This window comes from Morus notabilis, unplaced genomic scaffold, assembly GCF_000414095.1.
Source record: "Morus notabilis unplaced genomic scaffold, ASM41409v2 Scaffold276, whole genome shotgun sequence".
Classification (NCBI taxonomy): Eukaryota; Viridiplantae; Streptophyta; class Magnoliopsida; order Rosales; family Moraceae; genus Morus; species Morus notabilis.
Genome location: NW_010361626.1, coordinates 131125 through 157125, shown reverse-complemented (window position 1 = coordinate 157125; position 26001 = coordinate 131125). Strand labels below are relative to the sequence as shown.

The window sequence follows — 26001 nt, the reverse complement described above, 5'->3', positions numbered from 1 at the left end:
ATAAATTGACTAAAAAAATAAAATAATTAATAAAATTAAATTTTTATCACTCATTAAATTTATATATTTAGTGATAACCATTAATAAAAACAACGTAACTATTAAAAACTCATCTATATAAGTTGGCTACTGCAATGTTAATGACGTGGAAACCTGAGCTAGAAAGACTATGAGCTTGAGTTTGTGGTTATCGCCGCCTTGCCACCTTGGCAATGCCAAAATTTGCATGCTATACGCGTTTGGATTGGCACAACTCACAAGAAGAACATATTACGTACACTACGTGTTTGCGGGACAAAAAGAAGAAACATCACGGAAAAAATCTTGTAGTTCTTGAACTTGCGCCTTTAAGCTATCAACTTTGACAAATTTTACATCCCAAGACTGTCAAACACATTTTATCCTCATCACAATAAGTTTTTGAATCAAAAAAAATTTTCTGCTGTGTTTTTCAGAATTCAACTTTTCCAGCAATGTTGAATCTTGTCCTTCGTCAATAAAAAAAGGGAAAAAGAATTGTCTCCTATTCGTAATATCTTATTTGCTATATACATACATATCAACATGAATTTGAAGAAACAAGAGCAGCAAGAAAAATTTCAGACGGCAGAAGCCGCATGTCAAGGTCGAACGCTTCCCTACCTGGCAGTTTATACGAGAACATTGCACCAAGAACTATAAACATTGTCACCTTCCTTCAGCGATAAGCTCACTGACCGGTAATTCAGAGACGCTGTACGGAGAAGGGAACAACGGGTCATTCACAGGGCCCGGAACTATAGCATTGCCATCCTGAATATTGCCCTCATTCAAATTTGCCATATCCCTGTAACCCAATTCTGTTAAATAACTTGGCTTTGATATGTCGGTGTCTATCTCAGCATCTCCTGCAAGCATGGCCACAACACGAGACATTGTTGGCCGCAACGTTGGCGATGCTTGAGTGCACAAAAGTGCTACCCGTATCAATTGGATCACCTCGCGTTCATTAAACTCTGTTAATGTCGGATCCACCAGCCCCAAACTTCGTCCACTTTCGTGTGAGGTCCAAGCCTGAGAATGTTGAAGCAATGTATTGAATCCTTTTGAACAGATTTTGGAACGGGTTAAAAGAAGAAACGCTGTTTCATTTTCCTTACCGACTCAAGAAGATAGATTATTTCACCATCCTGACTATTATAGATGTTCGGTTTACCGCTAATAACCTCCAAAGCAACAACACCAAAACTAAAAACATCAGCCTTTTCCGTCAAGCGCCCACGTAATGCATACTCTGGTGCTAGATAGCCTCTACAAGATAATAAAATGCCTCAATAATTCTATTATCTAATAGCATTCTTATGTCAGCACCCATCATGGGACGCCTCTGAAAGTCGTTTATATTTGATGACTATTATATGAATATGAATTTGGTACCATGACGACCAGTTACCAATAAGCTCTGCTATTGCAGATTTTCTTCATTCCACTCGAAATCCATGAATAAAAATTTTATCTAGTAGAATTTCTAATGGGCCTAAACCGTAATGAAGATGATTAAATAGTTGGCATGCAATAATATGATTACCTTATCAGCAATTTAGGCAAGAATGGCCTTGTCAATAGATTAGAAAAACTTACATTGTCCCTGCAACTCGCGTGCTGACGTGGGTTTTGTTCTCATCATAGAGCTTTGCCAAACCAAAATCTGATATTTTAGGACAAAGCGCTGCATCAAGCAAAATATTACTAGCTTTTACGTCTCGATGGATAATCCTTGGTCTGGATTCTTCATGAAGATAAGCAAGTCCTCTTGCTGTTCCCAAACATATATTGAAGCGGGTAGGCCAGTCCAGGTGCAAGTCATTTTTCCCTGAAAGATTGATCGCTTCATCCAATTAAAAAGACAAGAAAAAAAACTTTTATAACAAGTAGAAAGGAAATATCAATGCATAAAAGTAAAAAGGAAGAAAAGAACAATAATAAATAATAAACAATGTGTATCTTGTATATATCCAGTGTTCTTTAACCATTCGGGCAGTAACTTGCATTTGCTTGAAAGAAAATCAAAGCAGGCAAAGAATCTTTCAATCCAACGACATCAGACAATTCAAATAATATTTGCTTGCTTTTCTTTGCAGCAGCAGAAAATATAAGAAAAATCAGCTAAAACATAATTTTGAATAAGATTTAAGACCTCTAGTAAGAGACGGCAGTGGATTCTGCAGAAACTTGCACATGCATTTATGAAAATTAAAGCAGGCAAAGAATCCTGCCATCTAACAACATCAAATAATTTAAACAATATCTTCTTAATTTTCTTTGAAGAAAAAGAAAATGACGATGAATGAGTTAAATTAAAATATCAAATATGATTTGATTTTTTTAAGGGAATGTGGTGTGTTCTGATTTAGAGAGTGGGTGAACTCAGGAGAACAATTCATACCAAAGAGTGCCTGATCAAGGCTTTTGTTTTCTAGATATTCGTAAACCAGAATTCGTCTATTTCCTTCAATGCAGCATCCATACAGTTTCACTAGATTGCGATGTTGCACTACAGAAATGGTAGCAATTTCAGCTATAAACTGACGGTTTACATGGTTAGATGCTACCGAAATTTGCTTCACAGCTACTACTCTGCCATCCAGAAGTGTACCCTGCAAAGTAAGACATCTCAATGCCATAATAAAACAACATTATTTATTCCAAAGAATCTGAAACATTATTATCACTTTGTGAGGTAAATTGATTATTATGAAGTACAAAGGATGAGAATAACTCAAACATACCTTGTAAACGACACCATATCCTCCCTCTCCTAGCTTATTAGAAGGACTAAAGTCTCCTGTAGCAGCTCTTAGTTCAGCATAACTAAAAGTATCTGGACGGGGGCCTATTCCAACGAGTTCTGCAGATTCAAGCCCAAATGTAAGATATAAGTACTAGTAGTAAAGATACAGTGAGAACGCTTTTTAAGTCCCTATTAACATAACATGCAGCAATGGTGGTAAATAGCTCTGCAGATCTATATATCGAATCCTCTAGAAGGCGGCTGAATCTGTTGGTGTGAATTGACAGGACATATGACATTGCTCCTTTTAATCTCTTACCTTCGTCATTGGCAAGCGATTTTTTCCTGCAATAAAATATCACCAACAGCAAGAGAAGGCCCACAACCACAGAAGAAACTACAACACCAACGATCAAACCTGTCCTATTCTCTCCTCGAGTACTTGATCGAGTCCCCACTGTAGGTTTAAAATCTGAGCCAATAATGTATATAAATACATGGGAAATGGAAACCAGTGAAGCAAATTTAAGCAATTGATTTGGATACTTGCATACCGAAATATAAGTTACCTGAAGCAGCATGGACAGCTGCTATTAATGGACCGTAGTAACCTTCTTTAGGTATACAACAGGTCCCCTTACCGGCCCAAAACATATGAATTTCAAGATAGTTTTCTGACACCGTCGCATTGAATTTCTTCGCTATTGCTCTCTCAACCCCACCTGCCTCTTTTGCAATGTTAAAGTCCTTCAATTCGAGACTTCCCTAAAAAGAAAAATGATGCGAGAGTAAATAATTCTAGTTTCTGCACGCTCATGAAATAAACTTTTAGAAAAACTTTTCTTGGAGCTGGATCTTAACTAGATCTGTTTTATGTTTTTTCTTTTCTATGGTACAATTACCTGAATATAAATATCAAACACACGCCTTGCTAGACCAGCCCACGTCTCTGAGTTTTGATTTGGAAAACCAATTTCCGCAAATTGCAAGGTTACAGTGTAAGGTCCATTTTCAAGACCAAGGCCATAGTACCTTAGCGATCCTGGGGACATCCTTGCAGTATGGAAAAGATCCGGGTTCTCATTAGTACCGCTGATTTGTGCCACAGTGCCTTCAAGATCTAGCTTCCCAGTTTTGTCAGCATACAAGCCCGCCTTGCTAACTGCCCATTTCTCATTGCTTACATAAAACTTGGCTGGGCCAAGAACTAGGTCGTCAGCTTCATACACTATGTCACCTCTTCCTATCACCTGTGGTCCACCACACTTGATTGAGAAGCTAGCATCTGTGATATTCAATAAAATATAGATGCCATGATTAATGAATCATAAAAAATGAAAAACAGAACTGTACAACTTTTTTGGTAACTTGGTGCAATATGTGGTCAAATCAAAGCGTGAATAAGTTACTTTGACAGTGCAATATGCTTTATTCACGCCGTTAATCATTCATTTTTGTCGTGTTTCATCAATAAATATACAACAACAATAATAAAAAATAAAAAAAATAAAAAAAAAAAACCTGGCAAATGAAGTTTTCCTACACTTAAATGGGTTTACAAGAATAGACACAACACAATGAAAGGAACTTGATTGCATTCTTATTCAAGGCTCGGGATGGATAGTTTTCAAAACAGAGAGATAATAAATCTCACATGCTATCAGTAAAATCTAATTGTTTTTATCACATTCAAGTTCGAATGGAGAAAAAAATTGAAACAGCAGTGCTTATATGTAACTTGATACTTCACCAAATTGAAAAAAAATTATCTAAGTTGCAGGGATTTACAGAGTGGGCTATCTCTATTGCAAGGAAAGTTTCTCTGGAGACAATCCAGTCCAGGCATAACCCTGCAAGAGAAATTGACAGGCATTGCATAAAGACATTCATTAAAGAAGAAAACGAACATGTAATGAAAATTCAGAAATGCTTTTCTTGTTGAAACTCACGTTTTGTTTGAGTTGTCAAATATGAAGTTGTTGGCCACTAGGTTCCTGCACAAATTTACTCCGGTCATGCTCCATACTATATGCTAAAACCTACTAAAGTTGCAAAGATGTACAGATTTTCATAGTTATTTTGTGCTTTAACGTGATGCCAGAAAACATAATTCACATGTGCAATGTAACATAGAGAGAAGCATTGTGCGATCTGTAAGAATGAGAGAGAGAGAGAGAGAGAGAGATACAGTTGTGAGATGGAGGTTACCCATGGGGGCAAACGTCCTGATAGGTAATTGTAAGACAAATCTCTGTACACATAAAAATATATAAGCGAAAATGATTAGACAAATATACAATGCACAAAAAACTTTCAAGAGACTTTCAATCCGCAAGAGAGTAAATCAGATAGCAATCAAAGTAGTACACTTTTTTACCCATAAAAAAGTAACAAAAAATAACAAATAACTACTTAGGGGGTTTCTCAAGAGTTTAATTAGCAAACAACTTGAGATGAGCATAAATTTAGTTGGCTGCTAGAATGATTATGATGGGGAACAACTGTAACGATTAACGAAGTACCCTACTGCTATCTATCTTTAAATTTTGAGGTGATAACTGTGCAATAATAGGCACAAGCAAATTAGAGTTCAGCCGTTCTGACCATTCTTGGGTGATATGGCTACAGGGGACTAAATGATTGTATTTAAGGATGTGGCAGAAGCCAGAAGATGAAGACTCTCTTTGGATATTCTTGTGGATTTTCATAAATAAAGGGTCTTAGGATTTCCTTTAGCAATGATGATATGCTTCATTCTTTCTTCTTCATTTTCCTTCAACGACAACGTCTCATTTCTTTTGCAAAATTTTATTATCTCAACATTAACCGTCATTTTTTGAATTAAAGAAAAAAATGCATCCAATAAAATAAAATGCAGTCTCTTAAATGCAGAATTATGTTTTTTTTTTTTTTTAATGATAATAAACAGAGAAACCTTTATTGATGAGAGTAAAATCAAGGCAAGGTGAAGAGGATGAGAGATCCTCAAAAATGGGAAAAGAAAAAAAAAACAACAACAACAACAATAACAACAACACTACAAAAAACTAAGAAAAAACACAGAAATAACTAGCTAGAAAACAAAAACACAAAAAAAAACCTCACTCAAGAATTCAAAACATCCCTCCAACTTAACAGTATCTTAAAATCACATTCCAAGTTTCACAAAGTAACCTAAGTTCTACAAAGTAACCTATTCATTAGGATGGCTTTTACTTCAAAATATTAATGATACTACAACACAAGGACTTACATATTCTGAAGTGAATCACTCCATTGGACGGGAAGGCTTCCAGACAAACTATTGTTCCCAAGAAATCTGGCCATGTCAAGTGATAGCGCAAGAGAAGGCACCAAAAAGAAAGAACAAAATAGAAAATGTCAAGTAATGCCGTGGCAGGTGTTAGCTATAATGCTAAAGACATTGCTCGACTATTTACAAGTGTGTGAGAGTCATATTGAACAGCGAACTTGGTATCTCGCCTGTTAGGTTATTGAAACTCAAGTCCCTGCAAAGATTAATGGAAAGTTACAAGAAATAAATTGAATAGAAGCTATTTTTATTCAAACATTAATTTTGGCACTAAGTTTGTGAGTGAGAACGTACAGTTTTAGTAGATGCTGGATTTCTCCAATATCAGATGGAATTCTACCAGTAAGTAATGCATTTCTTAGAACTCTGGAAGAGGTGGGGAAAGTAATAGCATAGTTAGTGCCTGTAGGTAGAACATAAACGAAAAACAAAAATTATGGTTGATCGTGAATTGAGAAGTTTGCTAACTTACAACTCTGTCAAGTTCTTCAAATTTTTGACGAAATCAAGAGAGGAGCTCCCGTTATAGATATCACTTATTCGCCTACATGATTATAATAACAAACTGATGCAGAACTAGAGAGGGACATAAAATAAGGAATAGAGAAAGGGAAAAGGGGGGAATTTAGAGAGAAGGAGATAGAAATAGAAGAGAAATTAGGGATTTAGGAAAAGAAATTGAGATAGAACTTGAGAGAGGAAAGAGGAAGAAGAATATAAGAGGGAGAAACAATCTGATAACACTTTTAAATAATTCAAGCCATAGTCTGCCTTGTCTATAAAAGTATAGCCAATTAGGCTAATTACAAAACCAAAACAGGAAACTAATTAAATGCATAAAATCATACAGAAATAAGGAAAGATCGAATAAAAAATCAATCCGAATCAAATCTAATTTGTTTTCTATGATTTCCTTCTTCAAAGTCAACTTCTTATTCTGATCAAAAACATAGTTTAAACTACACTTGTTTCCACAAGGGAGAAAGAGACTTAAAATTGTATTCTAGCTCAGATATATACTTACAGAGACTCCAATGAGGTCAATTGAGAAAAACTGGATGGTATAGGACCTTCAAGAGAGTTCCCTTGAAATCTCCTACAAAAGCAAGTAGAGGCTTGTTAAATTAAATATCTATCATGGTAATGCTGGTGTGTCTATTTTAGTAAAAACACCATAAAAACAGAAACTTTTCTATTTTAGTAATGGCACCATAAAAACAGAATGTTTTAATTTAGTAATAACACCATAAAAACAGAAACTTTTCATGCTTACAAAGAAGTTAGCCTAGTCCAGTTTCCAATGAAGTCAGGTATTTTTCCTGAGATAGGACTGTCTGATGCCCACCTGATATCCAACAAGCCAACTTATACTAAGCTACGTTCAAGAAAATTAATCTTTCAGTACAAGAAGAAAGAAATAGTTTTGAAACGTTATATGCAGAAGGTTCCTTACATGATCCCCACATTTTGAAGATTAGCAAATGTGGATGGAATTTCACCACTGATTCCAGAGCTATCCAAGTAACTGTGGAAAGCATGAAGTGATTTTCAATCAATTTCATATGAGATACATGCATTTCGCAAAATGTTCCTTACATATTTAGGCTAGATTGAATTGAAATACAAATAGAACATCCAGTCTATAAAAAACTTTTATGTGGAGACTTACATGTTAACACATTATATTGCCAAATACTTTTTATCAAGGATCACAAATTGCAGAGAATATTGAAACTCTTTTTCTTTTTTTTCTTTCTTCTTTTTTTTTTTTTAAAAAAAAGTAAAGCTTTAATTGAAACTCTATAATTACTTGTCCCGAGATGATCCAACTAGAGAATCTTAAGAACTGCTTCCATAAATCATTCAACCCTTCAATTATAAAGAGACTTACATTTGTTGAAGATTGACCAAATTACCAATCTCTGGGGGGAGTGATCCAGAGAAATTATTTGATCCAATCGAGCTGCGCTCCACATTTACAAGCCAATAAAATTATTTAGAAGGAAGCTATGGCGCTAACATAGGTAATTATGCATAAATAAACACTAAAGTAGGGCTGTTCACACAGTAGCTGTTATGCCACAACTGGCACCGTAAGTATCAGAATTACCACTTCGAGAACATCTAATGCACAATATTGCTAGGAAGACTCCACATATAGGAGAACAATTATAAATGCTAGAATCGGAAACTGGTTGAGTGCATATTATGTGCATGTGTAGTTAGTGTGTGTGTGAACCAATAAAATGCAGAATGTAAGAAATTTCAACCAGATCCTTAAAAGAGAGAGAGAGAGAGAGAGAGAGAGAGAGAGATCCTTAAAAGAGGAAGAAATAGAACCATAAAACAAAAAAGTAAACAATCCCAATTCCACATGGTTTTGTTATGATCCCTTTGACACGGGCAGGTCTCTCAGAAAGAGATTTTTCAAGATCATGCTCTAAATCATTTTTTGAATAAAGAGTGTACATGTAAATTTAAGTCATTTGATATCTTACAGCATATAGAGACCCTTAAGCTTTCCAAGCTCCTTAGGAAGTGATCCGTAGAATGCATTGTGGGAAACAGACCTGACAGGAACCACCAACAAATACACTTCATCAGAAACTTGAAACTTTTCTGGAAGTATTACTAATCAAAAGAAAATCTGAAATATTAGAGTTTGAATCACACATTCACAAACTAGTCCTAGCATACTTTTGCACCTGCTTATATTCGAGTGAGACATAAACAAAATACTGAAACAATAATTTCCACATCTTTAACCAGAAGGATCATCCCTATATAAATGCTAATTTAAAATTAAGGAGAGTTGGCAATCCCTATTAATCCCGAGTGAGACATAAACAAAATAAAAGGCTAGCAAATAAAGCACATAAGTGGATGATGACCGAGTAGAAAGTGAGATGCGAAAGTTCCACAACAACGAGGAAACCAACTAGCATATTTTTTTTAACTGTATTGGATAAAGTTTATATCTAGAATACTAAAATAGATATGAAATCAAGCACGAGTGCAAAAAAACCTTTGCAAGTTTTGAGAATTCTGTAGAAAAACTTTTAACTCAAAGAAGACTTTGTTCTCCGATACTCACAATATTACCAGTGCAGACAAATTTCCAATAAAGGCAGGCAAAGTACCGGTGAAGTAGTTCTCATCAATCTTGCTGCAAACATATGAAAATGAATTATTATTGTTAGTAGGATGAAAAAGATGAATATCGGCTTTGACAAACCAAACACAAAAGAGAAATTAATTGGAAAGGAGTCCATACAAAACTTCCAAATATTTCAAAGTCGTAATTTCTTCTGAAATCACTCCATTTTTGTCCAAAGCGTGCACTCTCCTGAAATAATAAACAACCAACTAAGCTATGACAAAGAAATTATTTTTTCACTTACACAATTACATTCTATCCTACAGAATAAATTAAGCAACAATAGGTGCTAAATACAAATGTTTCGTTGCTATTATTAAGCCCTTTGTGAACAGTTCTCACCATGAGACAAATCTAGTAGGTATTATGATAATATTTTCCTTTTCCAGAAAGAATTAATAAATATAGAACCAATCTTATTCTCAACACTTCCCTTAATATAAAAAGCATGTAATCTTAAAGTCTCCCCTTGTTCAACATAAAAGTATACCAACGCACAATTAATGTTCGCAGAAAAAAGGAATGCTGTTTAAAAATTCAGCATTTATGTTCTTTCCATAGGTATTTAGTGTTACTTCCGAACCACCAATCATGCCTTTCTTCCCAATTGAAACATACCATTGAAAATGATGCATTGTTGACGTTGAGCTTGAGCACATTAACTTTAGAGAAGACTTTCTTTTTAACCAGTATATATCACTTGACACAAACAAACCATCAAATAGTAACATGCGCCTAGTACTAAATGATCTAATAATTCATTTTTCACTTGAAACAAACCAAATCAACACTATAAATTTTTCATATGAAATGTGAAAGGACTCTCATGTTACTCTTAAGAGTTAGCAGAAAGAGAAGAAAAAGAAAAGGGGGAAAAAAAAAACCATACAGTTTAGTGATGTGGCAAGTCCTGTTATTGTCGTAGGAACAATTGCATTTAATCGCCGGATTGTTATCACTGCTCTCAAACTCTGTCTCATCTATAGCAGATCCACTGCATGGTTCTCCACTTATGTTCCATGAGGGTATTGCTTGTAAGTCCCATTGTTGAAATAGTGAATTCAGTGCTTTCACTGCCTCATTGAGTCATATCAGAAAATCATTCATACAACACTCACTCCAACACACATTGAAAGTCCAGAATTCAAAATAAAACCATTTGATGTCACCATAACGAATAACTCATGTATATCAAAGTCCATACTAATAATGATTGTATAGTTATTTAAGAAGTTGGTGGAAAAGGTTATTAAGATAAGAACAAAAATTTGATTTGTTCAAACTACAAAGGTAGGTAAATGCTTAAAGAAAGTTATGTGTAGAGTTGTAGATAAAATATATTTGTAGTGTTGTGAATATCCATAATGGACCAATTCCAAAGGATAAATAACAACATAGAAAACCAACCAAAAAGAAAAAAACACATTAGCGGCAACAAAATCTCAGAAGGAAGCAAAACCGAACAAGCAGCAGAGAATGTGATACTTTGTTGCTTCATCTACCTCATTTGCAATAATAATAACATCAAAATTCAAAACAAATAAAGTATAAAAGAAGACTGATTCCATCTTTGCACCAACCACATCTAGATCTCTAGAAAATTAAGTACTTTCCTTTTTATATACAATATTAGCAATAATAGAAGTGCTTGATCTTAAGAGCTCATGAAAAGATAAAACAAGGGTAGCAGGTAATATTTTATGTTCCTAGATGTCCTTAGATCAATGAAGTTAATCAAATACACATAATATGATATTGTCCGTGATTAGCAAAATAATTGGGACTGTGCCACTGACCCCACTAACGTGACTGACAGAATACTACTTCAGAGAAAAGACAATCATAATGCAGAAGAGAATCTCAAGTTTGTGAAATTTGCAGATATTTTTCTTTCTGATTGCCTTAACTTAGAGAAACAAAAAATTTACAAAATCTAAAAACCACTTAAAATAGGACATTGTTGAGGCAGAATTTAACTCAACAAAAGAGTAAATTTTTTGTTTTCTTTTTCAAGGAATTTTCATTTAACATGAAAAACAAAAACCCAGAGCAGAAAACAGAAAGAATACCAAAACCCCACATAGCAACCGGAAGAACAAAAAAGAAAACTTTGCACTATTTGTGACTGGATCAACTTTAGTTTTTATCTCGGTGAAAAACGCCTTTAGTGTGTGTGTGTGTGTAAACAAGGAATCTGAAATGGGTCATGAAGCATATAAATTATGGCATAAAAGTAACCCGTTTAGCAAGGAAAAAAAAAAGTAAGGAAATGCAAAATTAGAGTGTGAGAAGAAAAGGGTAATCAGTACCTTCAGAAGGGTCGGTGGAGGCGTTTTGAGCTTCTGATTTCTGAGATGATAATAAAATGATGAAGAAGAAGAAGAAGTTCCAAAAGCGAGAAAACAATGAAGAAATAGTCGGCTTTTGGAGTATCATTGTCTCCTTCTCTGCCCTTTTAAGTTACTGCAGATAGATACATGAGAAATGTGAAGAAGAAAACAAAGGCAAATAAGAAAGCATACAAGTTTCGGCTGCTGCTAACGATTTTCGACACTTGGAACATGTGTGTGTGTATATTTAAGGAAAGAAGCGGCCTTATTGCTTTGACTTTTGCGTTAACTTGCATATATTTCCAACAAAACAGTGGAAATAGTTACACCTACTTATTCTTTAAATAAAAGAGAGAGGGAGAGATAGACAGAGAGACAGAAAAGTAAACCGACATGAAAATATATATATATATATTTTTTTTTTTTTCAATTCTTTGGTCAACCAAAAATTATGAAACTTAAAAGGAAAGTCCCATGATAAAAGAAGGATTGATTATGATTCTTTTTTAGAGTTTTACTGGTTGTCTTATCATCAATAGTCTTATTAGAGAACTCTTTTTTTGTTCTATATAAAGATACGGAGATTTGTGTCCCTTAATAAATATTTATCTCTCTATGGGTCTTAGGCTGATCCACAAATAAGGTCTATTTTTTGTGAAAACACTAGGAATATGTTAAAAAAATATTTAAAAAAAATGGCCGTAAACAGACGAGGTGGAGCTTTCCCACACAATGGAATATCGTGCACGTAATTATATCTATATGAGCCATTATTTGTATATTTTGAAAGGGACATTTCCATTTTTCTTAATTGGCTTTAAATGAAAATAAATTAAAAATTAGGGGTAGAAAGAATGGTTTAGAAAGTTATAAAGCACATCTTCTCTTAAGTCTTCTCTTAGTTATAAAATACATTTTTTTTTTTTTGCATTAATTGAGTATTAATATGGCATAGCCTGCGTATATAAGCTTCCTGCTGCTGTCAACTGTCGAGAAAATCCTCATGATCCATAAGTTTCAACTGAAAGCTAGTTTGACATTTCCAATCTCATGGTCCTGAAATTCCTAACTAACAATTACTTGGACATTTCCAATCTCTTTCCTCCGCTTTCTTATTCAACCTAATGCACAATAATAAATGCTAGATTTCTCTTGAATTTTTCAGAAACTTTCAGGTTTAGTCCCGTTCATTTTACCGATTCGAGTTTAGAATTTGAATTTTATTACAATAAAAAGTTCTCAGAAACAGTCACATCTAATTTTTTTACTATAGTAAAAAACTCTCATATAAAATCACATCTCAACTCGAATTAAAAACTCAAATCAGCGAACTAAGCCGGCCCACCAAAAACTAGTCGGCCACATGTATCGGATAACTTTGAAATTTAAGAAATAGATCGTTGAAAAAAAAAAACAAAACAAAATACGAAGAATGTTTGTTGTACAAGACTGATTAATTATGTACACACAATATCCGTTGAAGAAATGTAGCTTTTATAACGATAATAGTGTCGGCCGACAACACCTTGTGTCTCTGATGTTCACCGTCTCATCGTTGAAAAGGTGTTCGTCATTAAAATAATTAAAAAAAAACAGCCATATAACTTTTTTCTATTACTATCACTGATGTTCCTAAAATTTAAGATTATTCTCAATTTATTTTATAAATTTTAAAAATTTTTATTTTATCTTATGAATTTTAAATTATTTGCACTTAATCTTTTTTGTACTAATTTTATTAAAAACAAAAAAAAAAGAGAATTACGCAATCACGTAGTCTTTTTATTTGAATTTCTATTAAAAAATCACATGATCACACCCTTCTTTTTCTGTCTAATTTTAACAAAAATTAAAAATTAAGTGAGAACAATTCAAAATTCAGAAAGTAAAGTAAAATTTTTTAAAGTTCAAGAAACAAATTAAAAATGACTCTAAAGTTCAAAAACATTAGTGAGAATAATCTTTTTTTTATACAACACGAAATTAAACCTATAATTCCCCACCTAAACCCCTAGTGCCACTAGATTAAGAGGTCTTAGGCTCATATAATTTGTTTTTTTCCAACAAAGTTCCGTATATAACTATCAGAATTCAGCTACTCTCAAAAATAAAATAAAATAATATCAGAATTCACAACGACCTAATTTGTTCATCGTCAAATTAAAAGTTTGGACACACTTTGTATAATGTAAAAAAAAAAAAAAAATGGCTCTCTCATACATTAAAATAGACAGATACGCCAAACAGACAATGAATTTAATTGGAATAGTTTAACAATGAAAAACATCTATACAACATCAAACAAGACGTGTAAAAACATCAAACAAGTAACCATTGGAAAGCTAGTCATGATCCTAACTCGTAGAGGAACAAAATCCAAGTTTTTTTTTTTATTATTATTGTTATTTACTGTTGTTATTTTTCATGCTGTCTCTCACGTAGAGTAAGAGAAAAGATGGCTACTTTGTTTCGATGAACTGTGTGAAGTATCCGCCGTGTCGCTTGAAAAGACACTAGTAGTCGTATCTTTAAAATCCAAATCTGTGAGATAACTCGGCTTTGATTTGGCAGTGTCTATCTCGATATCTCCAGAAAGCATGCCGACGACACGCGACATAGGCGGCCGCAACCATGGCGATGCTTGAGTGCACAAAAGTGCCACTCTTATCAATCTGATGGCTTCATTTTCATCAAATTCAGATAAGGTTGGATCCATCAGCTCCAAGCTCTGGTCATTTTCGTATAAGGTCCATGCCTGAAAACAACAATACTTTGATGGATTGTATATTGATGCAAGTTTGGAAAGAGTATAAGGAGAAACATGCAATGACTTTCTTTTTTTTATTTTTTTATTTACCCATTCAAGGAGATAAATCTTCTCATTATCCAGGCTATTGCAGAAGTTAGGCCGCCCGCTGACAATCTCTAAAGCAACGACACCAAAACCAAACACATCAGCCTTTTCCGTTAGGTGCCCGCGCAAGGCATATTCGGGTGCCAAATATCCTCTGCAAAATCATGCAATGTGGCTCATTAATCTTGTCATTTAATGTAATAAGAACACTAATGCTAAGGTTTAATTGTATGGTTCGTCCATAAATTATTGCAGAAGTTTTGTTTTTCTCAAACTTCAAAATCAGGGGCATTACTAGTCCATGGACTTGCTAAAAAGCTCATCATTGATCATTACACATAAAGATAAAGGGAATAAACCCAGAATTTTCTCAAAGTTTAGGATAACTAATTCCTGCTCATAAAAAATAAAAATGACTATTTAGCTCTTTAACAAGAAAATAAAAAATAAAGAACTATGTCCCCGTTCGTTTCACTGGTTTAGCTAAGTCAACTCAGTTCGAACAGTGAGCACAGTTTAAACTCCCATTTGGTAAGCACGCAATCTGAATTATATTACTTGTTGAACTGAGTTAAACTGTCCAACTTAGAGTTTAGCTTCCCCCTAAAGATCAACTGTTTAAACCATTTTTAAACAGTAAAAAAGTGTCCACTATCTCTGCTATTCACACCTACCAAACACAAATTCAAATTTTTATTCCTTGTTTAGATTATAACTTTAACTGCACATCCAAATACCAATTCGAACCGCAATTTAAACTACAAAGTTTGAATTTTTCTGTTCAAACAAAAAAGTTCAAATAAAAAAAATTCGAACAAGCGAATCAAACGGGGGCTATGTTTATTGTTTAGACTACTGTTTCTTGATTTCTTTGAAGGACTACTGTTCTTGACTTTAAAGTTTGGACTAAAACCAAACTTTTAACACAGTTTATGGAAAAATCAAAGGATTAATTCATCTTTTTTCTTTTACTGCGATACTATCACATTAAGTAACTAACATTTTACGACAGTTTTGAGTTGAAAGAGAGCTTACATTGTCCCTGCGACTCGTGTGCTGACATGGGTTTTGTTGTCATCATAGAGCTTTGCCAATCCAAAATCTGATATTTTAGGACAAAGTACTTCATCAAGCAAAATATTACTAGCTTTGATGTCTCGATGTACAATCCTTGGTCTGGATTCTTCGTGAAGGTAAGCAAGTCCTCTTGCTGTTCCCGCACATATATTAAAGCGGGTAGGCCAATCCAGGTGCAAGTCATTCTTTCCTGCAATGAGGCAATGGTTTATTCAATCAAATGAAACTATTGCACAGATAACTCTACAACATAGACTACAAAAAATGCACCACAACTGATTTATAGGGTGATACGGCTCGAGACACTTCTGATAACTGCAGACTGCAAACATGTACTACGTTTTTAGGGAATCAAATTTTAAACTGTATGATATCCAACAGCTTCATACCGAATAGTGCTCGATCAAGACTTTTGTTCTCAAGATATTCATAAACCAAGATGCGTCTATTTCCTTCAATACAGCATCCGTACAATTTTACTAGATTGCGATGTTGCACAACAGATATGGTGGCAATTTCTGATAAAAACTGGCTCCTTCCATGGTGAGATGCTACAGAAAGTTGTTTAAGAGCCACAAACCTCCCATCTGAAAGAGTACCCTATATAAAGTAGTACATTTAAGTGCCATGACAATAACAATAACAATAACAATAATAATAATAATAAAGAAAAAGAGAATGTATTTAGTGAAAAGAAGCCGTGACACTTGGTTCCTACTCAAAATGTAAACTTATTCTTTTAAAGCAGAGAACAATAATACAAGACCACATTTACCTTGTATACATGGCCAAATCCTCCTTCCCCTATCTTATTTGAAGGATTGAAGTCTTCTGTGGCAGCTCTTAGTTCAGTATAACTAAACATATTTTGTTGGGGGCCTAAACCGAGAATCACTGCAGATCAAAGCAAGAACAAAGCTTATAAATAACTGATATGACCATGAAAAAGACATTGACCATAAGGTGATTCTAATATGATATTACCTTCTTCATCCTCATTGTTTGATTTTCTCCTCATATAAAATACCGCAGCAAGTAACAGAAGGCAGACGAACACAACAGGGACTGTAATTCCAAGTATCAAACCTGTTTTATTGTCTCCTTGAGTAGTTTCTCTAATCCCAGAAAACGTAGGTGTGAAATCTGATCAATAAGATTATGTAATATGTCAGTAGCAAATAGAATTAGTGAAGCATATGAAGTCATGTATGACATTATTTACCTGAAGCAACATGGATAGCCGCTATCAATGGACCGTAGTAACCTTGTTCCGGTATGCAGCAGGTACCCTTACCAGCCCAGAATAAATGGATTTCAAGATAGTTTTCTGAAACAGTTACATGGAATTTCTTCACTATTGCTCTCTCTACCCCACCAGCTTCCTTTGCTATCTCAAAGTCCTTTTGTTCGAGACTTCCCTGAAAGGAAAATGATGGGTCAATAACTGTATCGAAAATCTTTGCTCAGTACCCTTCATCTTTTTTCTTTTTGTACATTATATTTACCTGAATATAAATATCAAATATGCGCCTTGCAAGTCCTGCCCACTTCTGCGAGTTCCGATTTGGGAAACCAATTTCTGCAAAGTGCAAGGTTATGGTGTAGTTCCCATTCACAAGGCCAAGACCATAGTATCTTAGCGATCCTGGGCACATCCTTGCAGTATGGAAAAGCTCCGGGTTCTCAGTGGCGCCACTAACTTCTGCCCGGGTACCTTCAATATCTAGCTTACCTGTTTTATCAGCGAACAAACCCACCTTGCTAACTGCCCACCTCTCATCTATTACATAAAACTTGGCTGGCCCAAGATATAAGTTTTCAGCTTCATACACTATGCCAGTTTTTCCCCTCACTTGTGGTCCCCCGCATTTGATTGATAAATTTGCATCTGGAGATCCCATACAATAAGACTGTCATTATTAATGCTTCATAACAACATTATTGTTCCTAATATTTTACTTTATTATTCTCCTGAAAATAACTGCATGTCCGTTTCAACCATAAATTATTCTGTTTGTCATCTTTAATTTCTCGGCACGGAGACAAAGTTATAAGTACTGCCTCTATCTGTAACTAACTAGACATTCAATCAAATTGACAAACAATAAGTTTGATGAAAGTTATTCACATAGTGGGGCATCTCTGTTGCATGGAAAGTTTCTTTGAAGACAATCCAGACTGGGAATAACTCTGCAAGTGAAACAAACAGTTACTAACTATCAAGAGTGAAAGAGAAAGTACATTAAACTGGAGAAATGTTTACTGTCATGCACTCACGATTTATTGGAGCTGTCAAATACAAAATTGTTGGCTACTAGGTTCCTGCAAAAATTGTCTTTGATCATATTATGTGTGATGCATGCTAATGCACTCATTTCCATGTCCCCACGCATGATAAAGAATGTGGAGGAGCACTGTGGTAGATGTAAAAGATGAACAAGAAAAAGAAAGAGACATACAGTTGCGACAATGAGGTCACCCACGGGGGTAAACTGCCGGATAGGTAATTATAGGATAAATCTCTGTACAGATTATAGTACACATATAAGAAAAATTAAATAGACATATGATGCATAAAAGAACAAAAGATGGAAGCAATAGTAATAGTTCAAGTCTTGTAAGTGCACTTGAAAGGGCTAAATTTGCCAGGGATATGTTTAGCAGAGTACATTTGCAACTAGATTCAAATTCAATATAACATTGTGATACTAACACAAGAAACTTACACGTTCTGAAGCTTGTCACTCCATTGGCTAGGAATGATTCCGGACAAACTATTGTTTCCTAGAAATCTGCTCATTTCGGTGCACCACATGAGAAAATGCCAAGAAAGAAAAGTAAAAAACGAAAAGAAATAGTTATGAGGTTGGCTTGGAGAAAATTTAAGTTTGAAAAGGTGGAAGCATGCTAAAGGAAACAAAAAGAAAAATGGTAGTCATAATGAAATTTCAGCTTAATCATTTACAAGCATGTGAGATTACTCAGGGTGAACAACGAGCTGGGGATCTCGCCTGTCAAGTTGTTGAAACTCAAATCTCTGGAAAGATCAAGAAATTAAAAATATTTGTGTGAGACAATGACGAGGTGCAGGCAACTTCTGTAAATCAATGTACTTTGATGTTCAAGTTCATCGGTCTGTTGGAACATACAATGTTTCTAGACTTTTGAGTCCTTCAATATATGATGAAATCCTACCAGTTACCAAAGCATTTCTCAGAATTCTGTTGAAGGGAAAACAGGAAAAAAAATAAAAGCAATTACCGCATTTGTAAATGGATGTAGAATATGCACACTATAAAACAGAATAATAACTTTAAATCAACATGTATAATGTAATTGAGGAGTTTGTCATCTTACAACTCTTTCAACTTCTTCAAGCTTCTGACAAAATCAAGAGAAGAACTACCCTTGTATATATCACTGATTCGGCTGCATAATTATAAAGAACCATAACCAAAGCTAGTCTCATTTCTGTGGGGAAGGAGAAAAGGAGAGTTTGCGACATATACGACATATATACTCACAGCGACTTCAATGAGGTTAATTGAGAAAAACTTGATGGTATAGGACCTTCAAAAGAGTTTCCTTGCAATCTCCTACAAAATCATTTGAGAAGCTTGTAAACCTAAAATTCCCATCACAAATTATGCTGATCTTTATTCATAATATTACAGCACTATATATGGATCCAGGATCCTTACAGTTCAGTTAGATTTGTCCAGTTTCCAATGAAGTCTGGTATCTTTCCTGAGAAGGGACTGTCTGTTGTGTATCTGATATTCAACAGGTGAATTTTGGTAAGTAAATAAGCCAAGCAAAGAGTAAATTTTTAGAACAAAAGGGGCCAACAAATATTAAAACAAGATGTTATCCTTACAATACTCTCATGCTCCGAAGGTTAGCAAATGTGGGAGGAATTTCACCACTGAGTCCACAACTGTCTATGTAACTGCAGAAATGAAATTGAACTTCATGATTTTCATACTATAACAAATATGCTCACAATCATAAACTTAGATAAGTTTTTTGTTTTTTTTTTTTTTTTGGTAGTTTAGACATGCTTAAGTTGAGCAAGTGTGAAAGGTCCTTACTTGTACTCTAGTACTTCTAGACTACTACTTATGTCGCTCTTACAGACGAGAGAGAGAGAGAGAATTCTAGGGAAGGAAGTTGGCTCTGTCTTGAACCATATATGTAGCAAGTTCAGTTAATTTTGCATATTTTTTCACATTCATGTGATTTTGATCAAATCTTACTTTAAGTGGGGATACCATACCCTAGAGAGTTCAAACCAAAAAAAAAAAAAAAAAGGATCACAATTCAACTATTGATTATATCCAACTATTAGAAATTCTACTTGAAATCAGCTACGATATGCTGGAAGACCCATAAAATGGTTTTGACCCTAAATGAAAGGAGCTTACATCAGTTCAAGATTGGGCAAGTTACCAAGTTCTGGGGGGAGTGTGCCAGAGAAGTTGTTCGATCCCAAGGCACTGCAATTCATTGTGAAGAGATATAAATTAATATGTCAAAAGAATCATCAACATTGTTAAAAAATGGTGTTTTTTTGCATGAACCACACAATAGGGCTCTAATAGAAGGTGAGTCCCACAGCATGGGCCACAGATGGGGTATATCTTCTATTAGTTATGGTGTTTAGCACCAATAGTGCCATGAGTATTTTCATTTATGCATGCAATAGTTAAATTTCCTCTTAGGCTTATTCTTCTGGGGATCACAATTTGCTCTGTTATTTGTCCATTAATATTACCAACTATCTGTCCTTAACAAATTGAGAGCTTTTTAAACTCGATCAACAGTTAACGGATACATTCCAACAAAGAGTTTTTTGTTTTTGTTTTTGTTTTGTGCATGTTAAATGTAGACTACAAGTTTAACTACTTACATCATAATGAGATTCTTAAGGTTTCCAATCTCCTTTGGAATTGTCCCATAGAAATCATTGTGGGAGACAGACCTGAAAGTAGTCAACAAAAAAATATAGTCAATAATCATAACTTGCTTTTTCACTCATTTGATACAAAAATACACAGAAAATTTTGGGCCTCACGTCCTTTTTAATGTATATACTTACAATATTTGTAGTGCAGACAAATTCCCAATAAATGCAGGCAATGTTCCAGTGAAGTAATTCAAGTCAATCTTGCTGTAAAACAATATTTGAGTATTACTAATCAGTCAACTATTTTTAATAACGGAAAACCTTTTAAATTGAAAATGCATGCCCATTTAGAAAAACCAAAAAAAGAATAAAGAAAATAAAGGTAAATTAATGTTAGTTTTTGACTAGTCAAAAGCAAGAACAAAAGAGAAGTACGTGTTTGAATCCATACAAATACGTAAGATATTTCAGAGACGTAATCTCCTCAGGAATCTCTCCATGGGCGTCCAATGACTGCACTCTCCTGTATGAATAAACAATTACATTGATTAAATGCAATAATTAGTAGTGTCATTTCTTTTTTGTGTTTTTATTTAGATAAACTATAAAAGCCAACATTTTCTAGTGAACACAACAAGCAAACTTTAAGGACCTGTTTAGTTCGCCTTTTGTTTCTGCGTTTTAGAGCTATAAATTTCAGCTTTGAAAGGAAATACATAAAAACATTCCAAATCAATTACGCCAAAGGATATTACTAGCACATTTTCAAATTGAATAACATAATCAAATAACAAAACTTGACTCTCTACAAATTACAATCATTTTTTTTCCTAACAATTCAGAAATTAACTACCATACCCCGCCTCAGCGAAACTAATGATTTTTTTTTTCCAATATTTTCCTGCCAAAGTAACAGATATCAAGATTTTACCACTCTGATGTAATCTCAAATCCATTATGCTCCCACGAATACGTAATCATCGTTTTCTATTGACCAACTCCATAAATATCGATGTTTAACTAAGCTTTTGATATAAAACACACACAGAAATACTTCAGAATATTGCACATAAACACTTGCATGCGTACACACACATACATAGAGAGAAATGCTAGCACCACTCTTTATGTCACTTTCTGCTATCATCACGTGGACTCCATATCATTTTCTATTCAAATAGTAATATATCGTGTTAGTGGAGTCTACGTATCAAACAATGAACGTAGAGAATGATAAAGATAGTGACAGAAAGGGTGACGCTAGCATTTCCCATAGTATATAAAGAGAGAGGTGCAACTTAAAGTTTCCACGCGGGGTTTTCTTTTTGCAAGATCAATATTAAAGAAAGTGAATTGGCATAATTGTAAACGAAGTGGACGGTCGAGAGAACATACAGGTGAGTGATATGGCAAGTGCTGTTATTGTCGTAAGTGCAGTTACATTTGATGCTGGGGTTGTTATCTTTCTGCTCAACATCTATCGTATTATTCACAGCAGATCCTGTGCATGGCTCTCCACTTATGTTCCACATGGGGTTTGCTTGTACATTCCATTTTCTGAATATTGTGTTCAATGCCCTCACTGTATTGCAGACAACGTCATTACATCACGATATTAGCTAATATTGTTTCTAACTTATATATCGTCTTTCCAGCATACAATATATGTGTGTAGGTATACATGTATATCTATATATAGGGAGAAAATCTAAATGCATAAAAAATAAAAATTAATATTCAATTATCTGAAGAAAGTAAAAATTACATTACGTGGTATAATATTTACAAGAATCCAATTCATATATAACATTTTTTTAAAAGTATTTTAGAAATAAAAATAATTAATAATTATTATAAGGATTGTCGTGTTTTATGCTACAAAATTCTGTAGTAATTATTGTAATGTCATGATTTTAATTTTTTCATTTGTAAAGTATTCTTAATTTTTGCTATATTTTAACATAACCAGAAAGATTATACTATTTGTCTAAATTTTGTCCAAATTTGCCAAAGTACGTGCCTGGATCATTCATCGATCTGGGCTCATCTCGCATCGCTTTAAGAAGTAGATCACATTCTTGTATAGGATGGTCCAAATAAGCAATGGATGCTATTAATTAATAAAGGTGTTAATTTAAGCTACGTTCATTTCACCGATTCGGGTTTAGAATTTAAGTTTTGTTACAGTAAAAAGCTCTCAGAAACAGTCACATCAAACTTTTTAACTACAGTAAAAAACTCTCACATAAAGTCACATCTCAACTTGAATTAAAAACTCAAATCAGCAAACTAAACGAACCCTTAGTTATTACTTGAAACCGCACACAATTAGAGAATCAATTTCTTAAAAAACTATCATTCACTACAAGATGATGTGATTCAAACAGAGAAAGGGTTAATAAAGGTCGTAATTTAGATTATAATATGATAATATGCCATGAAACCGTAATTTCAAGGGAGAAAATCAAAAATACCACTCAGAACAGTTCTAACTAACCTTTATGCCATCAAAATGGCATAATAAAAACGTGCCTTTTATGAAATCAGTAGAAAATAATCTTAAGTGGCACAAATTTATATTTTGAGTGATACAAAAGTAAAGATAACAACAAAAAAAACAATGGTTGTATATGTAATTTTTCTCTGATTCTTAATTTTAAAACGGAGAATTGGTTAACAAAAGTAGTAATTTAGATTATAACATGATAATATGACGAAACCGCGCACAATTAGATCGTCAATTTCTTAAAAAATTATCATTCGCAAAAGGAAAAGTCCTGTAATTCAAACGGAGAATGGGTCAACTAAATAAAGAGTTTAATGAGTCCCAACTGAACTGCTGGACCACTTAAATGGGACCCATTCACTGAAAAAGCGGCTCGATCCAATCGAGGCACTCAATAAAAAAACGACGCCTTGGTGTTTGGTGGGCCATTATACCCCACATGGCAATTGTTTTCAATTTTTTTGCCCTGAGACGCAGATGGCAGTTGATGTCAAACACCACCTGCCACTCCCAAACCAAAAACAAAGAGACATAAACGCCCCTCGGGGCGGCTAGAGTTGTAGTGGAGCCTGGGCAGCCAGCCCATGCTCTCGCATGCGGATAATTATAATAAATTCCAACTTGTTCTTTTTTATCATAATTTAATAAGTTTCGTTCAGTTCGTTGATTTGAGTTTAAAATTTGAGTTGAGATGTGATTTTATATGAGAATTTTTTTCTGTAACAAAATAATTAAATGTGATTGTTTATGAGAGCTTTTTATTATAAAAAAATTTAAATTCTAAACTCGAATCATCATCTTATTTCATAATTTTTAAAATTTATATTTATTTTGAGAAAAAAATACAAGAATTAAGAATCATAATCCAGAATAACTTTTAAAACAAACAGAGCATCCGAAGAAAAAGAAATCTAATTTCAGATGAAGATCAACTTGAAATCTTCCGTTTACAAAATGAAATGGAGGCGAAAAACAGAGACCAAACAAAAGGGTTTTTTTTTTTTTCTAACATAGTGCTGAATCAAAGTTCGTGGTATGAGTGAGAAGCGCTTGATTTGCAAACACAAATTCTGAGAAGAAAGAGAGAAGAAATTAATCAAAGTACCTTCTGAAGGGTCGGTGGTGGCGTTCTGAGCTATGCATTTCTGAGGCGAAAAGACTAAGAAGATGGAGAAGTAGAAGAGAATATAACTCCACCACCAAATCCGATTACAAAATGTTGGCCTTTTCACCCAACTCGTCCTCATGTAATATTTCTTCCTTTTTCTCCTTTCTTGGGTGAAAAACTTTTTGAGATGTTTTTCTTGTCTTCGCTAAGACAGAATAGGAAGAGAGAGGAAGGAGGTGGTTGTTTGAGACTTGGACATATTATATATATATATATATATGGGCCTTATTTTGCACTATTGTCCCCCGGTTTTCTCGATCTTCGTGACATGGCCCCTAAAGTTTTCTTCTTGACAATTGGATTCTTGAATTTAAAAATGTGTGGCAAAGAGGAGCACACACACCCATAATTGATAGTGGTGTTGATTTTTAAAACAAAATTGATATGTGACTAGGCCATTCATCGTTAATTAATAATATATAAGGTTCTGTAGCTTTTTATGCATTTAAACTTAGGGCTCGTTTAATTCGTTGATTCGAGTTTTTAATTTAAGTTGATATGTGATTTTATATGAGAGTTTTTTACTGTAGTAAAAAAGTTAGATGTGATTGTTTTTAAGAACTTTTTACTATAACAAAACTTGAATTCTAAACTCGAATCAGTGAAATGAACGAGGCCTAAATCTATCAAAATTTTAGGTAAGCTTTGAAATTAATATTATTGTAAGAACAAGTTTTGGTAAAATAGATAGAATAAACACTCAAGCTCTTAATTGACAACCCGTGTGCATGTCAAATGTTAATTCTATCAAAAGACTTTGAAAAATACCTACAATATCCATTGTATTTTTTTTTTAATTTTTCGAGATACTCCGATTATGTTATTATTAAATGTCTAAAATATATCCCTACAAATGTTATTAATCAAAAAAGTGTTCCCTATATTTTTTAAAAATATAAAAAGAAAAGGCAATTCCTAACCTAGCCATATTTTTAAAATGCCAAAATTATTCTTTGTAATTTGTATTAAATATTCGTTAATTAAAAACTTCCAAAAATCAGAAAAGTATATTTAAAAAATCATTTTATGGACAAATACAAACCCCCCTTCACAATCAGCGATGCTTCGCGAAAGCATCGTTTGGGGACTTTTCTTGCCATCTTAAAATGATTTTATTTTTAATATAAAAATAAAAATGAAATTATTTTAAAAATAATTGTATGCCCGATTCTGAAATTACGTTTAGTTGATCTTTTAATAAATTATTTTGAGTATAGTAAAATCGTATTTAGTTATATTTATGAAATTTTGTTTCAAGTACACGTAATTAATAATGTTAAATTAATGTATTAAGTAATTAATAATTGATAATTATTAATTTTAAGATTGTTAATTGATATATTAAGTGATTAATTATTAATTGATAAGTATTAATGTTAAATTAAAGGATCATTTTAAGTTTCAAGTTTTCTAATTTTAAGATTGTTTTAAATTTTCAATTAATTTATAGTTAATTAATATTTAAAATAATGTTCAATATAGAACAACAAGGGTAGCTAGGCATTTTCTATAATTTAATCAGTGTGAATGATCCTTTAGACTATTTTATTAAAAAAAAAAAAGCCCACAAGAGATATTTTAGATATTTAAGTAATATGATGGACATATATATCAATTATTTACACATAGGATATCTAATATATTTTTCTATTGCCACTGTTAATAGGGTCGTATTTATCACATTTTTTTAAATTCAAGGTTTTTTTTTTTAGATTGCAATGGTTTAAGGGAGGAAAAAAAAGCCTATTTATTGAGGGTTTGTTATTTATTACGGTTACTGTATGATTGTTTGGAGGGAGACTTCTGAATGTTGAAAGTAACAGCGTTGACAACTATTACTTTACCCAATGTGAACCATTCGATTGCTTCTGCCTTTTAGTTGCGGCAGAAAGTCATTCAGGTGATGTTTAGTAGAGGAAT

The 26001-nt window shown here is 33.6% G+C and overlaps 2 protein-coding genes across 2 annotated transcripts; both read right to left on the bottom strand.

The window, feature by feature from the left end:
* Positions 1 to 348: 348 nt before the first annotated feature.
* LOC21408593 (probable LRR receptor-like serine/threonine-protein kinase At1g56140) lies at positions 349 to 11777 on the bottom strand. The gene is made up of 24 exons (XM_024166994.1): positions 11550 to 11777; positions 10130 to 10313; positions 9358 to 9429; positions 9178 to 9249; positions 8582 to 8653; positions 7975 to 8046; positions 7537 to 7608; positions 7357 to 7428; positions 7108 to 7179; positions 6556 to 6627; positions 6378 to 6449; positions 6211 to 6279; positions 6024 to 6089; positions 4959 to 5021; positions 4720 to 4764; positions 4559 to 4620; positions 3673 to 4055; positions 3340 to 3535; positions 3090 to 3242; positions 2769 to 2887; positions 2426 to 2636; positions 1621 to 1852; positions 1140 to 1290; positions 349 to 1053 (listed from the first exon to the last, which is right to left on the bottom strand). Exons 1-24 carry the CDS (start codon positions 11674 to 11676, stop codon positions 688 to 690), a joined length of 3075 nt encoding a protein of 1024 aa, XP_024022762.1. The 5' UTR covers positions 11677 to 11777; the 3' UTR covers positions 349 to 687.
* A 2008-nt stretch (positions 11778 to 13785) lies between these two features.
* LOC21408592 (probable LRR receptor-like serine/threonine-protein kinase At1g56130) lies at positions 13786 to 24242 on the bottom strand. Its single transcript, XM_024167071.1, has 24 exons — positions 24019 to 24242; positions 21803 to 21989; positions 20859 to 20930; positions 20600 to 20671; positions 20411 to 20482; positions 19926 to 19997; positions 19379 to 19450; positions 19203 to 19274; positions 19026 to 19097; positions 18859 to 18930; positions 18651 to 18722; positions 18467 to 18538; positions 18228 to 18293; positions 17961 to 18023; positions 17779 to 17823; positions 17630 to 17691; positions 17007 to 17389; positions 16724 to 16919; positions 16486 to 16644; positions 16277 to 16395; positions 15891 to 16101; positions 15460 to 15691; positions 14428 to 14578; positions 13786 to 14325 (listed from the first exon to the last, which is right to left on the bottom strand). The coding sequence occupies exons 1-24, from the start codon at positions 24158 to 24160 to the stop codon at positions 14005 to 14007; spliced, it is 3057 nt and encodes a 1018-aa protein (XP_024022839.1). The 5' UTR covers positions 24161 to 24242; the 3' UTR covers positions 13786 to 14004.
* Positions 24243 to 26001: the final 1759 nt, after the last annotated feature.